At 41.3% G+C, this 26,401-nt stretch overlaps 1 protein-coding gene across 1 annotated transcript in view; it reads left to right on the top strand.

Moving 5' to 3' along the window:
- Positions 1–26,401, top strand: part of col27a1a (collagen, type XXVII, alpha 1a) — an 87,224-nt gene that overhangs the window by 22,266 nt on the left and 38,557 nt on the right. Inside the window, exons 5-13 of the mRNA XM_033647048.2 lie at positions 3,746–3,799; positions 6,567–6,620; positions 6,717–6,770; positions 15,542–15,586; positions 19,018–19,071; positions 19,539–19,583; positions 20,754–20,807; positions 21,608–21,652; positions 26,326–26,379. Of these exons, the coding sequence (XP_033502939.1) occupies positions 3,746–3,799; positions 6,567–6,620; positions 6,717–6,770; positions 15,542–15,586; positions 19,018–19,071; positions 19,539–19,583; positions 20,754–20,807; positions 21,608–21,652; positions 26,326–26,379 (459 nt within the window). The remainder of the gene's footprint in view (positions 1–3,745; positions 3,800–6,566; positions 6,621–6,716; positions 6,771–15,541; positions 15,587–19,017; positions 19,072–19,538; positions 19,584–20,753; positions 20,808–21,607; positions 21,653–26,325; positions 26,380–26,401) is intronic.

Here is a 26,401-nt window from a genome sequence, read left to right as displayed (position 1 = left end):
AGACGAAATCCCCCCATCTTGCTTCACCTGCACGTAAATTCAGATCCCAGATGGGCATTTCATATAGAAACATATAAAACTACGACTATAAAGCACTTTTAAATGAGTAAAGGTGTTGAGTTCTTCTTCGGGCAGTGTGTTGGGCTGTTTTGGTAGCACCAGGCGACAGATCAGCTCTTTAAGGGTCTGTATAATCCCAGGTGTAAACTGTGTATATGGATCTCTCCTCTGGAACATTACTGTAATAAGCTCCAGGACAGGAAAAATCACAGTCCACGCTCCAGTTGACTATTTTCGCAATCTCCCTTTGGGCACTTTAATATTTTTTTAATACCAGATTTTTTTAATGTTTGGCATAAAGTTAGCCCTTGGTTTCCATCGTAATTTTCAAACTTGTCACGGTCATTATGAGCTATTACTGTTATTGTTTTAAATGCCTAAATAATACTTTGGATAACTAACCATTTCCTTTTCATATGCTCTGGTCACTGCATGATGTATTTAGCTTTAAAAATGTTGGCTTTCCAAGCAAATAAATTTAAATGGTTGGCTTTTTACCAGCGCAGCTTAATTCATTCACCCCGTCTGCTTCTGTTATTATGAAGTTTTACTGTAATTTATATGGCACTGGCCTTTGAATTCTGAGCTTTTCACTCAGCGACAGCAAAGTATGCTGTTGTGACTTTAATGAACAGTGAAATATTTCCCTGACTCCGCAGACGCAAAGTTTCAAGCCCGTGTGTGTTGACTGGGATCTTTAATTAAGAAGACGTCCAGCGGTTTCATATGCTCTTGATCTAATGTTAGTTTATCAGACATTGCCCCTTCGGCTCTCATTTGGCACGGCATCATACAGAATCTCTTTTATCTTTAATATGGTGACTGTGTATACATTTAAACTATCTTTTACAAGGCCGTGTTAGACTATGTTTACAGCGTCGCCCATTAAAAGACATCGTCTAAAATATTCTGTGTGGGAACATAGCCTTTGGGATGATGTCATGCTTCTAGATTTAAGATCCACAAGTGCATATACAGTATTTCTTGGCTTTAAGTTGCACATATGGTGTTGATATAGAATTTGTAGATTCAAGCACAGATATTTATATACCTCAGAGGAGGCAGCACGCATGTTACCATAACACGAAACATTAGGAACTATCATTTCTTTAGATTTTGACCATTTTCTCAAGTTTGAATGGTAATGAATTGTGCAGAGCTAGCAGCAATATTACCACAGGAACCACAGTAACGCCCTGTGTCGCTGTTCAGAGGTTGGTGGTTTTTCATTTGATAGCTCTCAGCTTGTGTGTGCCCCACCCTGGTCTTCTCTAATTAGACACCTGTTGTGCGAGAGAGGGACACGACATGGAGGCAAGAGCAAAGTACCAAATGTTAGTGCCAGCCCGTGCCTACCAGTGTACTGCCCAAGCTGTGGTAAGCCACAGGGTTAATTTTGAAGCATGTAATTGAAACATGTCTAGTTTGTTTAAGTTTATTTAGGGCACAACAGCGTCCCCTTAACACTGTCTGGACGCACTGACTCTCGAGGGGACGCCAGCTGAGCGCAAACCGAAAATGAAAGGGGGAAGAGAGAGTGGGAGGAAAACAGGCAAGATCTTTAAAACTTGAGAATCCTTGGAATGAAAATATAATTTGTAAAACATAACAAGTTAAAAACAGAGCAGGCTTATGAATATTCAAGATCTTATCAAAACTGCATTTTTAAAGGAGCACTTCACCAAGAAAATAACAACTTCTATATCAGTTACCCACCCCTAGTTACATTAAATGCATGAAGAAAACTTTGTTTTTCTTGCATGCTTCCACAGTGAGTGATGAATCAGAAAACTGAGAAAATTCTTTATGAATGAAAGTCATAGGGGTCCAGGTTTAACAACATCAAAAACTACATCAAGACATTTGTTTACAAACTCTCACACAACTCGTGCAGTATAATTCAAGTCTCATTTATCCAGTCGTATGCTTAGTACTTCTCAAACAGACTGCCTTTTCTGAGAGGGAACTAAAGTAAAAGTAAAACGTATCTATGCTCTCTTTATAGCCAGACTCCATTAAAAAAACAGTAATTTTACCTCATTTATCCAGTCGTATACTCAGTACTTCCCAACCACATGCATTTTCCTTCACTTTACTACTTAAAAAAACACTTCTGCCTTCAAGTAGCATGTCTGGGCAAATGTGTTTGAATTTTGCTTTTGCATTCCATTGAACAAAATTCAAACGCACATGCTTGCCAAGGCTCACTATTCGTCCTTGCCTGAGACTGTCTATGTGGAAGTGTTTTAAATAGTAAGGCTTTAGGAAAAGTGGATGTGATTGAGCAGTCCTGAGCATATTGCTTGATAAATAAGTCATGGATATTACTGCACAAGTAACATGTTTGTAAACACAAAGTGTGTAAACGCTCAACATAACATGGGGTGAGTAATTGATATACAAATGATCATTTTGTGTCCTGTGAATTATTTTTGATATCAGTTTGGAGGGTGGAAATCCTGAGTGTTCTGTGTTCCACATCAGAGATAACAACACCTGTACATATGCTTAGTAACATCCTGTTCATTCATGAAAAGCTCTGTCTGAAGTGAATCAGACGTGACTGTCATCAAAACACCCTTTGAAAGGAAGAGCAGTTACAGCAAAAGGCATTTATGTTGTCATGTCTGCGTCCAACCAGTGTCTGTTTTTAAGCTTTGCTCAAAGGGCTGTTTTGTTGAGCAGTATAACCCAGCCCACATTACTTCTCTTTTTTCTGTTGGATAATAAAAAGCCTGTCTGGGTGTCACTTGATGTTGTTTTTTGATGCTGTAGACCAAATCACTAACATAATGGTGCCCTGATTTGTTTTGACTCATCTCAGTGAAACTAGCTGACCCAGCTCTTAAAGCATTGTGACTCTTTTTCCGCCCTCTCTGACTCGCTCGACCCTTGACCCACAGCAGGGGTAGGTGAGGGGCCCATGGGTGCCACTCCACGTGTAGGGCATGAGTGAGGTCAGAGACCTGCGGAAAAAGTCACTCGATGAAGAAAAGGTAGACAGGCAGACAGATAGATGGATGGCGGGGATGTAGCAACAACCCCTTTGTTTCTGTCTGATGGCTGCTATTTAAACCACAGAAAAAAATGGTGCAGATTCATTCTCTGGCTTCCAAAGAGTTTTCTGCTAAACTGTCTCATGGGGGCTGCTGGAAGGGTGAGATAGTTCACATTACCAATAGACTGCTACTGTAGATCTCGCTTTGTTTTCTTTCAGACACATTTCCTCAGCAACAGCCAATGCGGACAGAAACACACACCAGTGAAGGAATTTCAAAATGTTATGACACAAGATGATCTGCATTACTCATTAAGATGCCTGGCAAATGTGTGTTTGTGTGTGTGGAGGAGGGGTGTGTGTGTGGATTGTGGAGGCAACAGGGGGCAGGAAAACCACATCCATATGGTGAAGCAGCTCCACAGAGCCCCATTTTCCATAAGCTTCTACCCCCTACACCAACCCCAAATACCTCACCACCCAACTCACACACAGCTGATGTATAGGAAAATAGGTTAAAGTAGCATGAAAGCTGAGGTTCTCCAGACAGACTTTGCCCCCTCCCTTCTTTGGTCTCCTTCACAGTAGCAAAGCCACAGTCTGTATCAGCTCTATCCCAAATATGATGACTGACTGAAATCTCGAACACAGTTTGATTATGTTTTTCTCTCTTTGGCTTTTCCACAGGGCCCCCCTGGTCCCCATGGAAACCCTGGCCGATCTGGTCCACCCGGGCTCAAGGTAACTTACACACTCTTGGTCTAACTCACGATCACAAGTCAGCCTTTCTTTTTTTTGTCAAGCACCCAGCAGCCATATTGATTTTTCCATTACAGGTTATGTACCTGCCTCTACCGCTAATTTAATAAGAAGGTTATGTCTCTTGCCTCTAAGGGGAATGATAATCCCACAAGGATGTGTTAGATTTTCAGTTTTTCTATATCAGCTGGAATCCATAAAAAGCAGCAAGAGTAATGGAGCTTTGTGGCTGAAGAATCAGGGCCACATAAGTTCATAGCAGTGCGGCCTCACCTGGCAGTCTGAGACTCCGCAAACACCACAGCACTTAATACTGAAGAGCTGTATCACTTAAACATGTGTGCTGCGGAGGTGAATGTCAGGACCTTCATTTATATTTCAAGTTCACCAAGGTTGTTCAGATTCTTGGAGATCTGCTCAGTATAAGCTCCAAATATGCTCTAAGGTGTATGTTTATGCATTTATGTGCTTGGTAAAATGAATGCTATGTGCTACCACAGCAAGTCGAGCAGAGAGAGAAGGGTAGTTGGACACCAGGGGAGTTAAAGTGATTTATCAGAGCTCCAGGGAAACCCATAACAAGTCGGAAAGTGAAAAGTCCAGATAAATCTGTCTAATTTTAACGCGTGAACAGGAGATGACCCCGCGCAAGAAAACTTCTCTGCGTCCCCCATCTGATTGTCTGGACTGATGTATGCTTTAGCAAACACCCTTGACCTCTGGCACTGTGTGCTCAGAGTACATAATGATGAGCCCTACCTGTATTTAAAGTGCATTATAAAAATGCCTTGCATAAATGACAACTGTGCAGCTGCCTGCCCCAGAGCCCTGACCTCCCCCGGGTCAACCAAAGGAATTGTGTTTGTCTTTGGCTCCCTGGTGTTATTTATATTATTTCTTGTTGCATTCTTCACTTTTACAATCGTCTTCCCATCATTATGCACCTAATTCTCACCATTATCTGCTACCTGCTTATCTCTTATTTACCTAAAGGAATAGTTTACTTGCAAGATACCGCACTCACACAGGCAAGTGGTATCAATTTTTCATTCAGCTCTCAGCAAGAGCGAATTTATCCCCAGATTTTGAACTCTTCCTTTAAAAATTAACAACATCCATCACTAATAAAGCTCAAATCAGAAGTTACGGTAGCTTCGTAACTTTGAAGTAGCTCAACTGACCCAGGTCCAAAGTAACAAATTTCTCTTACTGGAGCATCTAAACCTCACTAATGAACATGTTACATTTTATTTGATAATCCATACAAAAACCAGATTGTAAACAGTCACAGTTTGTGGTTTCATGGTAAGGTGTGTGCCTGTTTCTTGGCTGGGAGCAGTGACCTCCTGGAGTCTCTAGGAAATCACTATGCCTGGCCAACAGAGTGATTATTGCACATAGGTTGCCAGGGTCCAAACCCTGGAATCCACCCTCTCTATGAAGTTTGAGTTGACTGATTTGTCTGGCATCGTGACATGAAACAGCGTTTTCCTCATTTAGAATAAATTATGACCAATAATTGCTGCTGGGGAGACTAATGATTAGCCGAGCTGTTGTCAAGCGACTAACTAGAACCAATCAGAGGTAACAACAATAGCGAGGGCTATAGACAAGATAGACGCTGCTATAGAGGCTGTTCTAAATCAACATGTCTTCTCAATATCGTCTGATATCGTATTTTGTTTTACTTTGCTCTACTCCACTCTTAAAACCCAGACTAAACAAGTACGATGGCCTTTGCTACGCAACATGTGGACTTAAATGACTGCATAGTAATGCAGTTATGTTGCTCTCTTGTAATTGGTTTAGGAATTTCAAATCCTATTCCATGGACATTGGGTCAAGTGTACGCAATGTCAGACTGAAGATAGAAATGGAGTGTAACAAGTTGACTTCTGTCTGAATATCAGGCAAGAGCACAGGCACTTAGTGAGTAGAGTTTGTATTAGATTTTGTTAGTGTTTCCCAAAAAGGTTGAACTATTCCTTTAAGATACTTGTCGTGTAACCATGTAGAAATTTGTATAATTATACAAAAATTGGTAGATAATAAAAGTTATCTTAGTTATACTCAATTAAACATGCCACATCCAAAAGCAGTCAATGAACGCTAATGGAGTGAATGTGGAGTAGATATACACTCCAAGTCAAATATTTGAAACCCTGACTCAGTGAATGAACACTTAAGTAAATTCTCGGCAGTGTGGTGCAGAGCAGACTTCCCATACCTGGCAGGTGTGTTGAGAGAATGATCCTCAAGTGTTTGAAGTCGCGGGGTGCACTGCGATCTTTGCTCTTTCATCGTTAATAAATGAAACACAGTTGTAAATAGCGGGGGTCCATGCACTCAGCACTCTAATTGTCTAATTTCCGATCTGTAGCTTTGATGTGCTGAAGCCCCTTTATTGTTACCTGCTGACAATGAAGCCTGCTGTGTGTGTGACTGGAGGGGCACCGAGCCCACGTAATGCACTGTTCCCTAAGAAAGGCGTCCCTGCTGTGAGTCTGTCAACCACATGATAACTCAATCCTGTTGTTTTTCATCAAGTGTAGCTTTTTATTATTTACTAATGGGATTTATAAAGGCAAGCTTTGGTGGCCTTAACCTTTTCCCTAGTGCAAATGGAAGGTGTTGGCCAGTGAAATTATTTTGTTAATGGGATTTCAAGGCAGCTACTTTTAGAGACTGAAGAAAATTTGGGTAATTTTCATTCATACAAAGTCCTCCATTGTGCTTATCTTTTTATCAGGGGAGAAAAGGAGACCCTGGCATCTCACCTGGGCCAGCACCTAAAGGAGAGAAGGTATTGTGCCTGACCTTTTATTACACGCTACATTAATTTATAACAACGTCCAGTTTGCTCAACTTTGCCCTCTGACGTTCTTGCTTCCTGTTTTAGGGAGACACAGGAATTCTTGGCCCGGTCGGACTGACTGGCCAAGAAGGTCGAAAGGTAAGCGCCAACAATACACCTGACACAAGCACCAAATTCCTTCCAGTGAAATTAAATTCAGTGTTCATAAATGCTGGCCAAAAGAGCTCCCACGTACCCGATGATGTCTTGAGTGAGCAAAGTGCCCTCATCTGCAAACTTTGAATAGTGAGGCCCTTGAAAAGTTTGGGAAAGCCCAGGAAAGAATGTTTGCATGAGTCATTGTAACCATTTCATAACCCCTTTGTTTTTCTTTTGTATCTGTTGTGATGTTATTATGCATGTGTGTGTGCTTGTGTGTGTAAACCCACTCATCTTTGTATAGATCTCTCCATATCCCCTCCTCCTTAATTCTCTCCATCTCTCTTTCTCCTTTTGTGCTGTGCTCACCATTTCTTCCATCTGCGTTGGCTGGATCCAGCACAGAGGTTTTAATGTTGGCAAGAAGAATGTCATAAAGGGGGAGGTTTTTGTCATCAGCAAGACGAGGATGGGGATCATGCACTCATGTGCTCAAATACAAAATCACCAGTGTCTCAGATGTTACTTATGTCACAACTTGAATGATTCATGAGTGTAAGGAAGAAAAAGTGGGACAGAGCTTCTGGTAGACGGGAGTGGAACAAGCACAGACCAAGAGCGAGTCCAAGGGGAAAGTTTGAGTTGTTGAGTTGTCTATGTGTCTGTGTTCATGCCTGTGTGTGTACATTCCTGCATGCATGTTAGTGTATGTGCACATCAATTAGACAAAATACAGAAGTTATTCCCAACCATGGGTACCTGCACTCCAAGGGGAATTACTGCAGTTGCCAGTCTGAAGTATGGTGAAAAAATCTAGTTTTGTCAATTAGAGGGGAAAAAATGTAGAAATAAACAACTAGTTAGCTTACAAGCTAGCTAACTAGCTCTCTGGTTAACAGCTAGTTAGCAATCTGGCAGAAATCTAAGCAGTTAGCTAAAAGTAATGTTTTAATAGTTGAAATACTTTAAGTAATCACAATAAGCAGCCTAAAGTGTTTAATAAAAGCAATGGATAAGTGGTTTAAATAGTTAGCTTAGAGTTTAAATTGTTGAAATAGCTAGTGGTAAATGTCTTAGGTTGGTAGCTAGCTAGACGTATTTAAAACTTGAAAAGGTTAGCTAAAAGATAATGGAAAAATGCTTGAAATATGGCTAAAAGTACTAGACAGTTGACAAAGTTAGCTAAAAAATAATGGATAAATGCTTGAAATATAGCTAAAAGTATTAAACAGTCGGCCAAGTTAGCTAAAAAATAGTGGATAAATGTTTGAATTATAACTAAAAGTATTAAACAGTTGACAAAGTTAGCTAAAAAATAACAGATAAATGCTTGAAATAAAGCTAAAAGTATTAAACACTCGGCAAAGTTAGCTAAAACAATAATGGATAAATGCTTGAAATAAAGCTAAAAGTATTAAACACTCGGCAAAGTTAGCTAAAAAAACCATGGAAAATGCTTTAAGTATATAGTATTTGATAGTTGACAGCTAAAAGTAATGGATTAATGTTTAAAATGTAGCTAAAATTATTAAGCAGTTAAAAAGTGAATTGAAAATAATGGATAAATGCTTGAAATATAGCTAAAAGTATTAAACAGTCAACAAAGTTTGCAAAAAAACAATGGATACATGTTTGAAATATAGCTACAAGTATTAAACAGTGATAAAAGTTGGCTAAAAGTAATGGATAAATGGTTGAAATATCCAGCTTCTGCCACTCCAAGTAGTAGTAGGATAAATGCAAATCACCAAACTAACACAGATTAGTTCAATTCTGTTTTAAAGAAATTGCCTTATCTAGTAGTTTAACAACAAATAGAATAAAATAAATTGAAATTAACACATTTTGAACATGGCAGATGGTGTTGATGAGGGGGTACTTGGGATCATCTGACCAGTCTGGGAACTGCTGCAATATCAGACATGATCATCATAACTGTCTTATTGCTTGCTGAGTAATGTGTGCTCCTCAGGTATGAACTAAAATCGTCTTTTTCACCTATTCTTTAACAATCAGATTTAAACTAAGGTCTCTTGGTGGCAGCTCAGACTGCTCTCAGTCTCATTCTGTGTCCAATTAAATTGAGCTATGCACACATTTCAAACACAGTAGCATAATTAATTGAGTGACTGAGTATAGCAGATAGACTGTATGCATTTCAGCAGAGGTGTAAAGTGCCTCTGCATGTATTCACTGACTTCCCAGAGCCACAGTGCTCAGTAACAGAGTGTCGGGCTTTGGTTGGATGGCTGCCTCAAACTCAACATATGGCTTTTGTTAGGAGTCAGCTCTACTCTGTGTGTGTGTGTGTCTTTGTCCAGTTGTATGTCTCTCTTTCACACACTCAGACAAAATGGAAAATGTAAAGCTGGTGGAAAACATTCGGGGATTTCTTTCAAGCTTAATGAGTCTTGGCAGTGACTTGATGGCCTATCAGAAAGTCAGTGACATGTGAATGAGAGCTGCAGGTGAGAGTGTAAGACAGACAGTTGAATGACCTCTTATACTGCTCTGAGATTAGCCACGAATGATGGTTTAGCATAAAATCATCTGGCAGGGACAGAAACTGTAAGTGCATACTCCCTAGCTGTTTGCACTGAGATGAGCAGTGCAGATGCTCAGTCAATTGTCTTCATGAACCACAGGGGTACATTATTACTGCCCCTTAGGAGTACATTAGGATGACATCACATCATTATGTCTGGGAAGTTGTTGCCATGGCCTCTTCATCAACACACACTCTGACATCACCACTGCATGCCTCAGGTATTGGTCAATGAACCACAGACATGATGATTGTAGAGGAAACTTGTTAAATAAGCCACAAGGAGTCAGCTTCCCCTCCATACACAAATACGAGTTAATTGTCCTATTTGCGCTAAACACTGTACAATAACTTCTCACAGGTCTCAGCTGTACTTCACAGTTACTGTTCATGAATCCTGATTCTACATGCCTGCACATTACACCACTATGACAGAGATGTGAGTCAATGTCCACACTGTTCTGTGGTAGCGCAGACTGTCTAGAAACAGGCTTTGTTTTGTTCTGTTCGTTTTCGGACAGCTCAGGTGGAAAGTCCCAGGCATGTCCTGTCCTGATGTAGGTCTCTCCACTGAGACACTGCAAGGTCAATGCAATACTGAAAAGCAATGAGGACCTTCATTGCAATTACATCCCAGTAGCAGGCCACCCTGAAACACCCATGTGCTGTTTCTTCCTCTTCATACCTCTCAAGCTGTTCGTCTCGCTCACACGGCTCGTTACTTTGAACCTGTGGTTTAGGAAAACGGGACAACAGCAGCTTTTCCTCTGTTCTGCTCCGTGTTTTTCCCTTCCAACTTCTCTGTCTCTCTCACACACACCCACATCCACACACACACATACACACAGGCCCTTTATCAGCCTTAGCTTGACACTTCATCCGGGAATTCTGGAATTTGGCTGCTGGTTTTCCATGGAAAAACTTTAATGGGGAAAGCAGTGGTGCTTTGAACGTGCGATAGGAGAGTGTGATTTTACATCGTCAGGCAAGCCAAGCATGTTCCGCTCTGTACAACATTTGTTCTACCGAGCAGACACTGAATGGATTTTCAGTATGGTAGGCAGGGTCAGGGAGAGGGGACACACACGGGGCCAAACCTCAAGTACAAGGCCACATTACAGGCCACACGTCTTACCTTACTGCCTCCGTCCTTCGTTCTTCTATGTCTATTCCCACTGCGAGTTGATCTGTGTCTTCTCACTGTTTGCCTTTTCTACATCTGTCTTTCACACTAAGACTGCTTTTTTTTTTTTTACCCTTGAAGCCAAGACGTACTGTAAGGTAGCATTGTAACTTAGCTTTGCAGGGTGTTAAATATACACCCTTGTGGTTTACTTTCACATCCCCTGTCGAGAGCCCAAATGTCATGTCACGGTTGCACTCTCAAAAGGACAGTTCACGCTGTAACTTAAGTGACTGTCTGTACTAGTTTAGTTTTGTCCACAAATTTCAAAGCATTGAACAGCAGACGAGAGGCCAAACTTTCTGTGCAGTGCGAAGCGTTTGCAGTAAATGTACAGTATAGCTTACAGTCTGCTCATGAATAAACATCGGAGCTCCTCAGCATCCAAGAAGTTACGGTGTCTTGCTTCTCAGCTGCTGGGCAAAAGTGAAGAGGAGCATAAATGGGATTACAAACTAGAGCAGGGTGTACTGTTCTCTGGCTCTGTCCAGAAACAGCACGCTCTGCTCTGTCTATGTTGCAAAATGTAGACAAATATATTTGTTCAGTGCCATTTTTGGGGCATCAACCTGGTGTTTACACATATTGTCTGAAAAATAGATGAAGTGTAAATAAACTAGACACAACTGAGACGAGATCCTGCAGGGAGCCAGTGCAGACAGCTGCAGAGATTAAAATGAGACAAAAATATGTTTCATGAGAGGTACAAGGGAAAAACGCATCTAATACTTGTGGTCTAGACACACATTTAGGGGTGCTGGTAAGTGTATTTCTAAGATCTGGAGAGAGCCAGGTTCGCTGTTCATCCAATGAGTATATAAAGAGAACAGCGTGGGAGGCGGGGCCCCGTTCATTCCTATAAAAGTTAAAAAGACAAAAAAAGTTAAATTTCCAGGTGTAAAATTACCTGGATCTCATGCATCCTGGGGTCCATAGAGCAAATGCACTAGCTTTTCCTTTAGTTCTGCCTTCCATCTGCTCGGCCTTGGCCTCACTTACATGATTGACAGTCGCAAAATAACTCCGTATTTGGCTAAAACTGAAGTTTAAAACTGAAACACAGAAGGATTTAAATCAGAGCTATTTAAGTGTTTATACCTGGACATTGATGAACCTAAATTATCTGCTAATACACAGACATCTTCACAATGTCAGTCTATTGGAAAAGTCTTTTTTGGCCCAGTGGCATTACGTTACAGACTTTGAAGTAGTAGTTCCACACTTTGGCCACTATGTCAAATTGGTTTTATAACTTGGTGCTCTTCCTGGAGGCTTGGTTTTCCACCTGCCTCCAGACGTTATATTATGCTAAAATAGCAGCATCATGTCCCAAGCTCCATGCTTAACAAACGGACTCGAGATTGGGATTGATCCACTCATCTAATGCTTGGCAAGAAAGCAGATATTTTTATCCAAAATGTTGTGGGGTTTTTTTTTTGTTTAAATGCATCAAAGTTTTCTTTATCTGCTTGTCCCATGTAGTTTAGCCAGAAACTATGGCATCAACACATTTAAACAACTTGGAATAGCAAAATTGTTTTTGTAGAAATATTCTTTTTGTGTTGATCTAGCTGCACAATATCGAATGGAAATAATCAACTTGAACATGCAGTGTATATCACAGCCATCACTTCACTTTAGGAGTTATCTATTTAAAAATCTATTAAGTCAGAGTAGCAGGCAGTTATGAAGTCTACACGCGTAATAGTGTTGTCCCAAAAGGTCAGTTAGAGAGTCAGTATGCAGCTATCATAGTCAACTAATCAATAAACACTCAGGGAGACTCAATTTCTGTTATGTTCCCTTTTGGGAAAATATGACTGTCCTGAGACACATTATGTTCGGTACTTGTTTATAAGAAGTGCTTTTCACATACAGTATGTGCCATATATACATATGTGAGAATTTCAGGGTCAGTGATGGTCAACACTGTGCATACACTTCTATACATTGCCTCTAAGCACACAGTGAAACATTTCTATTATGTAAATGTACTATGAATTAATCCTCATAGTGGATAGCTCAGTCTTTATTGCTGACTAGTTTGAATTTTATACTGATAATTTTCCCTTTAAACTAAGTCCAAACCATAGTTCTCCCTAACAAGAAAAATCCTTCAAATACAAAGCAGAATGATCTTCTGTAATTTCCCTGCAGGGGCTAGACAGTGTATTAATCATACTCATTTCCCTCATTTATGCAAGACAGTGTATTGTAGACATTAATCTGTCTGAAGCTCCCAAGACCTGTTCCAAACCAAACTCTCCATTTAGCTCCTGCCCACTGTTCAAACTAACAAATCCACATGCTCATCATCATTGTAATTATGGGAGAATTCAAATCAACCATCATTTTCTTTGCATGTTTCTCAAGAAGAACAACAAATCACTGCCCTGTCTTCCACCGTGCTAGCAGTTAAATAGTGATACTGCATGCAAGCGCAACACGCTGCTGAAATTGCGGTTCAGACAGGGATGAGATGAGGGATGTTTTTCCGCCGGATGGATTTCAAGCAAATTGTCCGGTTAGGTTCATGCAGTTGTTTGTTAGTCTGTCCCCGCCAGACATCGGCGTGTAGGGTTTATGTTCTGCCGTACATGCAGCACATGCGTGGAGCCAGACGGTTGCTCTGAGCAATCATCCGGCTCCACGCTGCAGAGGGGATTTGAGAGGTGGAAAGATGAAAGCAAAGATTAATGAGGTGAGGGGTATATTACTGCTACCAAGGCGCTGTCCAGTGGAGGCAGACAGTGGAAGACACATATTCATCATTTTGTGGTGTGCAGTTGTTAACAGACATGAGGCCTGTGTTCATTTGAACACCCACAAAGTTAAGTGTGTACAGAGAGACTGGTAACAAGTCAGAGGAATGACATGTCCTCTGCAGACACAATATGTCTTTTATTTTATTTCTGGCCAAAATGCGCGTAACGTTCCCTGAGGCACTCCTCGGCTTAGTGTTGTGGGATGGAGGGGGGAAAAAGTGTTGGAGGGTGCTACCGGGGAACTGTTGTAAATGAAAAGCATTCTGGTGGGTTTATCTGATTGAACACACATGCTTGTTAGGCAAGTGGCATTGTAAACACAAGGGGGGCTGGTGGGAATGGCGGCTCTCATTAGAAAACTCATAATGAGTGAGATAAGGATCTGAGATGGTCTGGCTGGGGTTGGGAGGGTATGGTTAATACCCAGGACCCACAGCATGTGTATGTGTATGTGTATGTGTATGTGTATGTGTGTGTGGCTTGTAGACCTCACAGCACAGCCTGGGAACATAAGCCGCTACACATGTTTGTACTATACGTAAGCCATGTAATAAGATGACTATGTAGATGTATCTTTGTGTGTGAATGTGTGTGTGTTTCTTCTCTTGTTTTTGCTTGTGTTTGCGTGCCATGAGAATGGAAACGTGTCATCACATCTCCTGAAAAGTGGAGAAGTGGATGGAAAAGAAAAGTCAAGTTAAAAGAGAAAATTAAGCGACAGATGGACATTCAGACACATGTAGGCGAGACAGACAAACACAAATTCATCAACACGTTATTGTGCCCAACAGGCCAACATCAAATGGAAATTTTCAGAAGGTCAAACACAGGCGCCATGTGTCTACAAATACTGTTCTCTTCACAAAACTGCTTACCAACAGGGCTTTCACAAAATTATGGAAAACACACACATTTCTGCTTGTGTTACCGCAGCGATCTGTCAGCACCTGGTGACATCTCTGTTTGTTTAATATGTATTACTCATGCATTTTAATCCCAGCTCCAAGCGTCTCCTCCTAGTGGTCTTTTGATGATGTGCAACAGATGATGTGAGGTGACAGCCAGAGAGAGAAGGGCTCCAACAGAAAGCTTGGATGTATCTTAGATCCAGAGACAATGGTTTAATGTTTGAGGCAGGGATACACAACTTGCTTTGCCTGAGGGCCAGTTAATTAACAGTATGCCTGTTTTCAACCTTTTAGTCCTTGCTGTCCTCACTCATCTTCGCAAAGAGGCAAATGCAGTCACAGTAGCCCCATTCAGGTCAGGTATAGGGGTGTCTCTAGGATTTGAGGACATTTGGAGCTTAACCTTGAGTTTATTTTCATTGTTAATTAGAAAATGGTCAACAGGCTGTAAATTAAGTGGCTTATAGGTCTGTGATGAAAAAGTTATCTAAAGCATGTATCTCTTTTATTTTAACTGTAATTTTGGTGACAGATATATTGTTGACACAGTTGCTGCTCCTATTTGAGCACTGAACATGGAGTACGATGCTGACAGTGGCAGTTTAACGTGCTGGTACGAAGGTGTAAGCCAGTGAGAGTGATCATGCAACATAATGAGACGAGGGATGCTGTGACCTCTCCCTGCTGCAGTCAGATGTCAGGGTTAAAGGATGGTTTACAGGAACTCAGGGAGCCTTGGCTTGGTACTCTGGAGCTGTGGTTTAGGAAAACGGGACAACAGGAGTCTTTCCTTTCTTTGCCCTTCTGTTTTTGTTTTATTTTTCCCCCCCTCTTTCCTTTCCTTTCTCTCTTGCTCTTTCACTCTATCAAACTGTGGTCTAGAAAGGCATGCCCTCCCACCTTTGATTTAGCTTCCCTCCACTCTTTGTTGGGGGTCTGTGTTGCTGCAGTCAGCAGAACCGCAGAAAAGCACTATGTCAGGCTGTAATCAGTGTTGTAGTCTGCTCTGCAGGCGGAGGGAGGGACCTGCTATCTGACTCAAACAGGAAGGCATTTATATCCTCAACATGCCATGATCCTGGCACCATTTCTCTATGAGCGCGGCCAGTGGAAAGTCTGATCCCCTTGACAGAAGGGCAGATTGATTCCTTGCATATGGCACAGAACATGTCTGTCGGGGCCGGCAACATGCATGTTTTACTCTGCACAAAACTCCACTTGTCATACACACACAGAGGGAGAAATGCCCCTGTACTTGTCAGGTTTTTCCTTGTCTGTGAACTGTTTCACATTGTGTGTGTTTCCTTTCACCTGTACATTATTTCATACTTCAGCTAACTACCCATGTCTCTTTATGTTTGTGTCTGCAGGGACAGAAAGGTTACCCTGGTCCACCTGGACTCCCTGGGGAGCCTGTAAGTATCTTTTTACATTTCTTTTCCCTTTGCTTTGATGCTCTGTACATGTCGTTCTCCCACACCACTGTTATTCTTCACACCTCTATTAATACCACACTTAATAAAAGTCCAACTCTCCCATATCTTGCAACTCATGCTAAATGATGTAATGTTATTATCTGTGTTTCTTGCTTATAGATAAAACATCCCTCTAACTGTTGCACACCCCATTACCTGCACTTTATGCCTTCATGAGTATTGAATGTTTTGCTCTAGAGTCCACCACCAAGGCCCTTCTTGATGACTAATCCCTCATATTCTCACATCTCACCTCATTCTTTTAAAGCTCAGTCGTCATCCAGCCAGTCTGTGTGCATGTGTGTGTGTTTGTGTGCGCGTACCGAGCATGCCTGCAGTGTAGCCAGATTAGATTAGCCTGTTATGAAGAACTGGTGAGGACAGACATCTGGCCAAAGTGCTGTGCTGCAGCGATGCTCTCCAGGATATCAGAAAGCGATGCCAAAGAGAGGGAAAATAGAGAGAAGAGAAACAGGAGCAAGCCAACTAGGCCAACAGTGACACAATCACGGCTATTACACTGCAGCTTTGGAGAAAGTTTTCCTATGTGTGACTTTCTTTCTCTGGACCGTTCTCTGCCGCAATGTTCTGCCTCTTCTCCAGCATTTTATACTGATGCTTAATCTTGTTTGTGCATTTCATGTCTCTGATACTCGCATCCTCCTTTGGCTGTCCCTCTGTCTTTAAAATCAGTTCAATGAACTCTTTATTCGCTGGTACAAGTAGGAGGAGACATGACTTTGGCTATTCAGTCCAGCCCAAAAGAACTATTTTAAGTGTGGAGCATCCAGCCGCATGTCCAGAGCTATTTTCAGTCGGGCTGGGTCATACTACTGTTGGTATTAAGGAAAGGCCTGAGTCATGGAAAGCAGAGTGGAACATTCTCCTCATTGTCACACAGTTTTAAGTAAGTCCCCGTTCTCCGGGTGACGTCACCAGTGCAGGGAGTTCCCGCACTACTCATCATGAAGAAGGAGTACTCTTTCTCTCACACCATCATGTCCATCCTCAAACGCCCCCCTCTTTCCCACAGAGCCACTGCAGATGATGACCACAGCTCTAGCCTTGAGTCTGAATCACCGCAGTACCAGTGACAAAGTAATAAGTACAACTGTTTGGCAGTGTGGGCCTTTGAGAGCAAAGGCCAGCTGGTGTGCATAAAGTGTTGATGACTCTTTGTTACTGTAATACACCATGGGCTGTGCTCGGAGCCCCACTCCAAACCTCACTCAGCCAAATTCTTGTCTGGTTTTAACTGGCTGCATTATGCACTATATTTATCCAAGAGAGGGGGAATGGCAAGCAGTGCACATGGCTGCACGTCCGGAGTGTGTCAAAGGAAGTTATACATGAACACTTGTGCTCTGAGAAATTTTGGACACAAGCTGCTGTGGTGTGTGTGTTATGCACACTCACACACACATAAATCAAACTCCTAATTAGCTTCTATATACAGTAACCATGAATCCTGGTAACCAACAGATATAGTTGTCAGGAATGATTGTCCTTAAGCTCAGGTTTGAGGCACATGTACTTTACGTAAATATTTTCATTTCACGCCGCTTTTTACTTCTAAGTATTATAATTTTTGCTCCACTTAATTGAGTGCTTTACTTTTTATATTTTTAAGTTCTTTTTGCCAATAATACAGCACATACTTTTACTTAAGTAACATTTGCAACTTTTCCTTGTATTGGAGTATTTTAACAGTGCAATATTACTAATTTGCTTAAAGGTACAATCTGTAGGGTTTAGGGAGATATATTGGAAGAAGTTAAATCTAATATAAGTATTTTTTCTTTAGTGTGTATTCATTTGAAATGTGTTTTTGTTACCTTTGAAAGAGCCATTTATATCTAAATAGAGAGGGTCCTAGTCTACGGAGATCACCATGTTGCACTGCCATGTTTCTACAGTAGCCCAGAATGGACAAGCCAAACAGTGGCTTTAGAAAGGACCAATGGCGTTATTGTTCCAGCCACCATAGTTAGCACACTCTCTGCGACAAGCAGTGTTGTAAAAACACAGATGTTTTAACACGAAGCTGCTTTATTCATTGTTTTTACTGATTTAAATCACTGGGCCTGTTTGTGTTGGAGCGAAAGAGACCTCTGAGGATAATTTGGCGCCCAGTGAAAACCTCCTGAACGTCTGGCTGTTAAGTTATCAAAGATAAAAAGTGAGCCCACATTAGCAGGTGTTGGGTCAGCAGCCCATCTGTAACAGCTGAAAAGTGTCTGTTTGTTATGAAGACCTCTGCGAATAATTAAGCTCCTGGTAAATATGTCCTGAACAATGAATACTGAAGGAGTTCTAACCAGGAGTTCATGTGGGGCACGTAGTTGAAGTTTCAGCTGGCTGCAATTAGCAGTTCTTACCGCTAGATGCCGCTAAATCCACACATTGCTCCTTTAAGTAAAGTATCTGAATCATTTCTGTAACACGGGCCGTATGGATAAAGTCCTTTATTATGGTGAGGTCTGACACGATATCAGATTTTCAGTACAGGATTAACAAGACCAAAGGAGTTCATGATAACGATTTTACCACATCTATCAGTCAAATTCAGCTTAAACGTAGTTGATTGTGTGTTTTGTTTCTTGTATTGGCGAATAAATTACACTCAAAATACAAGTGTAGGGAGCTGGAGAGGAAGTCTGTAACCATAACTTTACAGAAGCGTACAAAAACAATTACACTTAATGGATGTGAAAAGGCAACCAGATGGTGCTGGGAGGAGACAAAGTGAGAACAGAAAGAAACGGAAATGATTTTAAGAGGCACTGATTATTTACATGATATTATCATATGAATATTATCAACTATGTCAATATTTCATATATAAATATCAAGGTTATCGTCAATATCATTATTTTGCAACACCCCTAATCGGGGTATTTCAGTATAAAGTGATATAGTGGTTTTGTTTGTTTGTTTGTTGGTTTTTAAACTAAGTTGAAAGACAAAATGGCAAGATTGGTAGCAACTGGGAAAGTGATAGTAAGAGTGAGTTTAAATAATTTATACAGAATTTATATAGAAGAAGTCCTCCTTATTGATTTACATACTGTAGACAAAGTCATGTTCAACTGTGCCAGATGACTGTTCTTGTGCTTTCAACACAGAGGTCCATTTTTAGGTGAAGCAAACACAGTCATCTCCTTATTATACAGTAGCTGGCTCCTTTTAGTGTAGTCCATCCCCTCTGCTCTGTCTCCCTCTCTGAAACTGTCTGCTGCTGTGCAGAATGGCCTGACTGTGTGTTTGTATTACTGTAATTTTGATCACCCCCCCACCTCTCTCTCTCTGTCTGTCTCTCCCTCTCTCTCTCTCTCTCTCTCTCTCTCTCTCCGTCTCTCTCTTCCCTGCAGGGAGAGCAAGGTCCAGTCGGAAGCCCAGGTGCCAAAGGTTATCCTGGCAGGCAGGTGCAGTAAATCCTCTGCTGTGACTGGTACAGTTGTAGTCAGGGCCATAGTAAGGGCTGAGGGCCAAGTGGAATTAGGTTATGTTGAACAGCTGATTTGGAGGAAAATATTTGGGTAAACACTGTATGGAGGAGTTGGAATATTTAAAAAGAAATGAAGCTACAGCCTCAGAAATTACCATGAAGCTGAATGGGGACATTTATTACAGAGCTACCATATTTAAATGTATTATACTGTACAGGAGTACCTGTTATTGTGTCTGTCCCCTTTACAGCATGTGGGCTCACTGACATCTTTACAACTATTTGTATAAATGATTTAAGAATTAAATTAATTGAATGCAATTTTACATTTTAAAAATGCAAAAGTGAAACACATTCACAGTGTATTTTGGAAAAACACAATTTTAGGTACAAACCAGAAAAGTGCTGAACTGTAGAAATAAAGTTCCTCTCTTTGTTTTTAAGGGTTTACCAGGGCCAATAGGACCATTGGGGCCTAAAGGCGTTCGGGTAAGTTAACTCAACATCTTCCCTACAAATGTGCTGCTCAAGTTTGATTTTATCAGTCTAAATTACTAACATTGGTGCTTTGACAGGACCAGTGACTCTGTTTATAGGGATGGCGGTCAGCCTGACAGCTTTCTGACACTTTTTATTACACAATATTTATAGAAGGAGACTCCGCTAAAACATGCAGAAAGTTGTTTAATTGAAGGTTGCAGACTGTTGGCATTTCGTGCTGTAAACCTGTTGTTGCATGAAAACATGCATGTGCACGTAGATGCAACAACATCCGAAGTACATGCATGTGGGAGAGCATGCATGCACTTTGGCACCCCAGCATCCTCCTCTGCACACATATACACATTCATACACGCTCGTTCAACCAGTGTGTTCCACTATTGATAGTATGCTAAACTTAGGAGCCTTTACTCATAATGTAAACATAGTATTACTGTATACAGACACTTACTGAGGGACTGGCTGTTGATAAGCCTCTACATACAAACACACACCCTTAAGGTACACAAACAAAGAAACACACACTCACAGACACAAACAGTGATTTTTATGTTGCGTTCCAATAAAGGTTCTTTATCAGCTCCCCTTGGCTGCTCCAAAGCCTCCCCTGCCCCCACTGGCTGGAATTTCCTGTTTAAGCTCCGTATGAGGCCCTGCTGTCTTAAGGAGGCATTCTAGTCCTCTCGCTCTCTCACTGAGCCACCTTTCCAAATATTCTGCACTCCCTTTTGCAGCCATATTGTATGCACGTCAACCAACTCTACTCAAACTATCATCCAACTGTTTCTCCGGTGTTCTACTATTGTTGTGTTTGTGCTCCTGTTCCTCTGTGTGTGTCTCCCCCTGCACCTACAGCTCACTGTGATGTCCTGGCTATCTTCAGAGATCCCTGGCGTGAGGGTATGTGCCCTTGGACTACATCGTGGAAGCCAGCACCATGCAGTCCATGGGCATATACACTTGCCTCATGGCTTGGTTCTTCATAGAAGCCCACGCTATCCATGCTGGACCCTCGGCCCTTGAAACCCAACCCTAGAGCCAATGGGGAGTTGCTGTTCTTCCTGCTGCTTTTGTGGCGTCCAAATACTCACATCTTCATATTCCTCCTCTTTCCTCTTTGTCCTGTCTTCCTCTCTCCTCTCCTCTCCTCTCCTGCAGGGTTTCATTGGAATCCCGGGGCTTTTTGGCCTGCCTGGCCCTGATGGCGAAAGAGTGAGTTCTTATCAAATGTGTATTTTCTCTCAAGCACGGTCAATAATTGCAGAAAATGTACAGTGACTAACTGAAACCAGCTAATGGGTCCTGTGAGATGAAAACACTGCCTCTCTTGCCATTTCATTCAGCTGTCTTGTTGTTGTTATAATGCTGGAAACAGTCCCCAGCTGTCCGAGACGCTGCTGTACAAGGCTGTGTGGGAGTGTTGATGACTCATATGATAAAAGCCCCCTCTTAGAGCCTTTGAACTGCCTGAACTCATCAAGGCCACCTCCTTCTGTATAGCCTCTAAAACATGAAGCGATTAGCCTACTTATGACATGCTCCAGGAGGTCGCGTCAGTGCAGGGCAGGCTGTAATCAGGACCCCTTCAGCCAGCCAGCCAGCCAGCTAGCCAGCCAGCCAGTTAGCAAGATGGCTCATACCTTTGCAGCACACAACAGACGGTGTCTGCCTGTCTTCTCCCGGGAGAAACTGGTGTTTATTTAACATATATGTCTTAGATGGGGGCCTAAATCCCTCATAATAGGCTGGGAAAATGTTGGGAAGGCTGCAGTCAGCTGTTCCTCACATCTGTTGAAGCAAGAGTTGAGAGAAGCTCGCAGCTATGGCTTTTTAATTGTGTGTTTTGGGCTTGAATCAGTTATGGCCAAAAGGGTTATGCTTTGGTTTTGATATGGTTTTTACATAATGTCTGTCTTTCTTCTTTTTCTTTCTGTCTTTCTTGAACCCTGTCCTTTTCCTTCTTCTGTTTTGTTTTTCTATTCCACCTCCGCTCTCTCTTGATTTGTTTTCAGGGCATTCCCGGTGAACCAGGGAAGAGGGGCAAGATGGGTAGGCCGGTAAAGTTTTGTCTCAACATACTTTACAGATAATCTTTTCAAAGTGTGATGAATTGTGCACAGCTGACTGTGAATGTATAATCTGTTATGATTGACTGAGTTGGGGAAGTGGTGACAGATATCAAACAACATTCAAATGAGGCAATGATATGAATTAAAAACTCAATTAAGTTTTAAAATTCATTCTTCTATGTAGGTCAAATTGAGAGCTTTTGGCGCAAAGACTCCAGCACCTACACTACATATGTGAAAATTTATAAGGTCTGGATTTACGTCATTGTGTCAGCTCAGTATTTCCATAGCTGTTGGAAGGGTTAACTGCAGCCTGAATACATGTGGAATCCCACCAGCCTCACGTCGGGGTCTTGGATGCAACAAGAAAAAGGCTTTTGTTGAAATTAAGGGCTTTTGGTCCCCCCCAGCATGGAGCCAAGCCATTTGGAGGAAGCCGTCGGTTCTGTTGTGTGTGTCAGATAGTGTTCAAAGTCAGTTTGACAGACTGTTTCAGAAAGACTGTGTAACCCTGAAACTCACTGCTGAGATCATTCTGCAGCTGTTGCTTATTGGCTTTTCAGTAAATAAGGCATTTATAGACCAACACGCGAGCCAGTGTCCGCTTAGTGTGAGGTTTTGAGAACTGCAGCTTATTCTGTAATTAGAGAAATGTTTAGGAGGAAGCCGTGGACGCGGATTAACCATGTGTGAGGCTTTGAATCGTGTTTGCATTGGGTTTTTGTGTTGTATGTATGTGTTCTTCCCACTCAGAAAGGGGCTGTATCATAAGAATCTTGAGCTGATTTAGTTTTTTAAGACACTTTTCTGCAACACATAACATGTTAAAGGGACAGTTCATCCCCAAAATACATATCTTTCATCCTACCTGTAGTGGTAATAATCAGTCTAGACTGTTGTGGTGTGGGTTGTTGAGTGTTGGAGATATCTGCCATAGAGATGTATGCCTTCTCTCAAATATAATGGGCCTAGATGGCACTCAGCTTGTGGTGCTCAAAAAATAAAAACAAAAACAAAACATTAAAAAAAACTCAACAGTAATGTGTCTTTCCAGAAATCATGATGTGGTTACTCAAGATAATCCACAGACCTTGTTGTGAGCAGTTTCACATGGGAATTATTTTCTCTCTACCAAACTACATCCCCAAACTGTATCCTTATACAGATGAAGTGTGCATCTACTGGTCGCTCACCTAGCACCACTGAGCTAGCAAATGTCACAGCTCAGCTGAGGAGGATGCCATTAACGTTTACCAGAGGCATGTTGACTTGAGTCACACAACTTGGACTCAGGTTAGACTCGAGTCACAAATCTGATTTGACAAATCCAAAAAAGACTGTTACTAGACTGGGACTCTAACACCAGTGACTTGTGACATAAATTGGACTTGAGCCTTTTGACTTGAAAATTCTTTATACTTCCCCATAGCCAATTTGGGAAGAGAGAGTTGTAGCCAGTTTCCAATATGAGATCATTAAATAAAACGAGACAGGACAGAAGTATACAAAATTCATTCTGTTGTGGTTCCAGTTAATAGTGCTGTTATGCTACGAAAATCCTTGTCAGCATTACTTTTTCTTGTTTTAACAAATAAATACAATTTTTAAAAAGCATTTATGATTTTTGTAAATTCACTATATTATTATTTTGTTGTTAAAATGGCCAATAAGATTGGCAAAAAAGTGCATTATGACTTATTTAACTTAAAGGACTTGGTTATTGCCTGTCTTGACTTGGGATTTGAGTTCAAAGACTTGAGACTTACTTGTGATTTGCAAAACAATGACTTGGTCCCACCTCTGATATTTACATCTTGCACTGTCACAAGAACAAGCCTCTCATCAATGAGTAGACGCACACGTCCTTCTGCGTGATGATATGGTTGGTGAGTGTAATTCGGTTAAAAGAAAACAAGAAAAGGCAGGCATCTCAACTGCTGATACCTCCAACACTTTGCAACTCACACCAAAACAGTCTACACTGATAAATAGCACTTCAGGTGACCTCAAAACCAAAAACATGTACTTTTGATTTTGGGGTAAGCTGTTCCTTTAAGGCCATTTCACAGCTTTGGCACAAGTTATGCAAAACTAAAAGTATTCATATGTAAGTACTGTCATCACAGTTGGTCTTTTCCTGCTCCAAGCAGAACCCGGGTGACTTTACGACAGCTGCAGCAGCAGCAGCACGGCTATTCAAGGCCAACAACAAATTTATGACAGTGTATAGCAATCTATATCATTGTTTAGGCAGTTTAATACTAACAGAATAGAGGAGCAACAGAGTCCTATAAATTTGTTCATTTAAAATTCTGTAAAAGGCCATTTAACTGCAATAGCCTTTTATAACTGACCTGCAAACGCAAGTGGAAAACACACATCTTATCGTCGTCATTTGATTCCAGTGCTCCTGCATGGAAAGTGGAAAGCTCGGACACTTACAAGATGATCCCTAAGAGATCATCCCTCTTCTCCCTGACGGAGGAGAAAGAACAGAAGAAGCACCTGTACGGGAGCCAGACATTTTAATGTCTGTAACCGCAGTGCTTAAGCTCTGTCGAGGAAATACACACACACACACAATCAGACCGCCATCTACCATAGAGTGATGAGGGAACAGATATATCTAAAACAGTGGAGCATGTAAAAAGTTTCCGAAGTGCATCGCCAACAGGTCTGCATTTCAGTTTAACTTTTATTTTGCACTGTGTAGGGTTTGTTTGTCTTTTTGAGGTTGTTTTTATCAGGCTCATCCTGGCAGTTCCCTCACATCAACCTGGTATCTGGCAGTGAGTGCTGCTGCTGTGTGGTACTATTTGAGCTTGAAGCTGAAGAACAGGGTTCTCTGACATCATGTAAAAGCGGACATACACTAAAGGCTCATATGACTCTCATCAAAGGCCTTTTATTAAAGCGCTGTACTTGGCGAGGCTATGTTTCCCACATTTGTCCTTAGTTTGTACGGCAGCGGTGACAGCTGTATGATTCATCCTTTGGGCCACTGTCATGCTTCGTAGATTTCTTTTGCACTTGTGCTTCCCCCTGTGCGTACAATCTCTTAGAATCATAAAGCAGTCCCATGCAGTTTTTTTTGGGAGGGATCCCAAATGTCATCCAATAGCCTAGAAAGAACAAAAAGAAGCATTTGGATACACTGTACGATTACAGCATTTAGTGCAGTTACGTTTGTGCCATTGATCTGATGGGATGTGTCAGCAGACTGAACGATAGGTGAACATTAACATACCATCAGTCACATAGATACGGTATTGTTTAAAGCCAAAATTATCCCAGTTTAGAAAAAACTCCAGACTCAAATACAAAGAGTTACATTTACTCAGCAGATTCTATTTCTAAGTCACAGATTAAAGTAAATATACGTGCTTTATATCTAAAACATCTCTACTATTACAAAAATAGCTGCCTTATTCTGGAGGTATCTGCAGTAATTAGCATTTTGAGGCCACAGCAGCAGGACCCAGTCATTACAAGCGTTTCTTGATGGTATGTGTTTAAGACGCATTGGCCCTCGTGCCTTCTGCAGATGGTCTTTGCAGCACCACCAACTGTTAGCATAGCTCAGATTAGCATCCCGTTTACTGCTAAATGGACGGAGTAATGACTTGGCTCCCTTGTTGCATTTAGGAAGCATACTCAGCCTAAGCACAACAGTTGGTTGCCCACACCCTACAGCTGATAGATTTAATGCCTATAATGGAGCAATTATGCTCTTATTTTGTACATATTTCAGATTACATTATGTCTAATGTTACGTTTGACTTAAATTGTTATAATTGCGGTGCAATTACAGTAGCAGCACTCTTGGTTGTGTAGCAGTCAGCGGTATTTGTGAAAACACACAGCGTGAATTTGACTCCATGGTTAAAGACATAATGGTTTACTTGACATTTGATGGTGCTGAAGGTATATAATTTAAACGCACCCTCCTCCAATGAGAAACACATTTTTGTCATATTTTACAACAATTCTGTAATTGAGGAGTGTGGTTTTTATTACTGCAGCAGTTTTTGCAGAATGAATGAAATTAGCATTGCATTTAAGTGTGGTTATTGTACATTGAAACGGCTATAACCAAAAATATTTTTACATAAACAATAGATTAAATTATTACTTTTATGTGAATTATGTTTCCCTTAGCTCTGTGGAGATTCATAGCAGCTTTCAGCTCATTGTTTTGGTTTTTCTTTCCATAACTTTACTGTTTTGATTCACTCTCAGTGCTCTCACAGTTTGTTTTTCAGAGGCAGCAGGCAGCTTTTTTTCTTAAAAAAAAACAACAAAATCTTAATAAAACAAACCAAACAGCAGACAGACAAGAAACTAGCTGATGAACATAGTGGAGCATTTAACAGCTGAAGAGTCAGATATTTTACTCAGGAGATTGTAGAGACTAAACAGAGCTGAAAAAGTGACTAGAAACACAACTTTAAATCAAAGCTAATGTTGTTCTGTACCTGCTAGATGTGTAAATAAGCAACTGTTTGCCAACAAAGTGGCCAAAAATTAGATAACACATGTATAATAAAGCAAGACAGTGCTTATATAAATCAACCGAACCCATTTAATTCAATGGATGTCTGAGTTTGATTGTCTTGTCTGTGTGCAGCCAAACATAAAAGCTACTTTCTCTCTGTCCTCAGGGGTTTCCAGGGGACTTTGGGGAGAGAGGACCACCTGGACCAGATGGAGAGCCCGTATGTTGCTCACAAACAGTCG

This window comes from Epinephelus lanceolatus, chromosome 19 (assembly GCF_041903045.1).
Source record: "Epinephelus lanceolatus isolate andai-2023 chromosome 19, ASM4190304v1, whole genome shotgun sequence".
In the NCBI taxonomy this organism is placed as follows: domain Eukaryota; kingdom Metazoa; phylum Chordata; class Actinopteri; order Perciformes; family Serranidae; genus Epinephelus; species Epinephelus lanceolatus.
The sequence above is the reverse complement of the archived record's forward strand: the minus strand, read 5'-3'. Positions and strand labels throughout refer to the sequence as shown.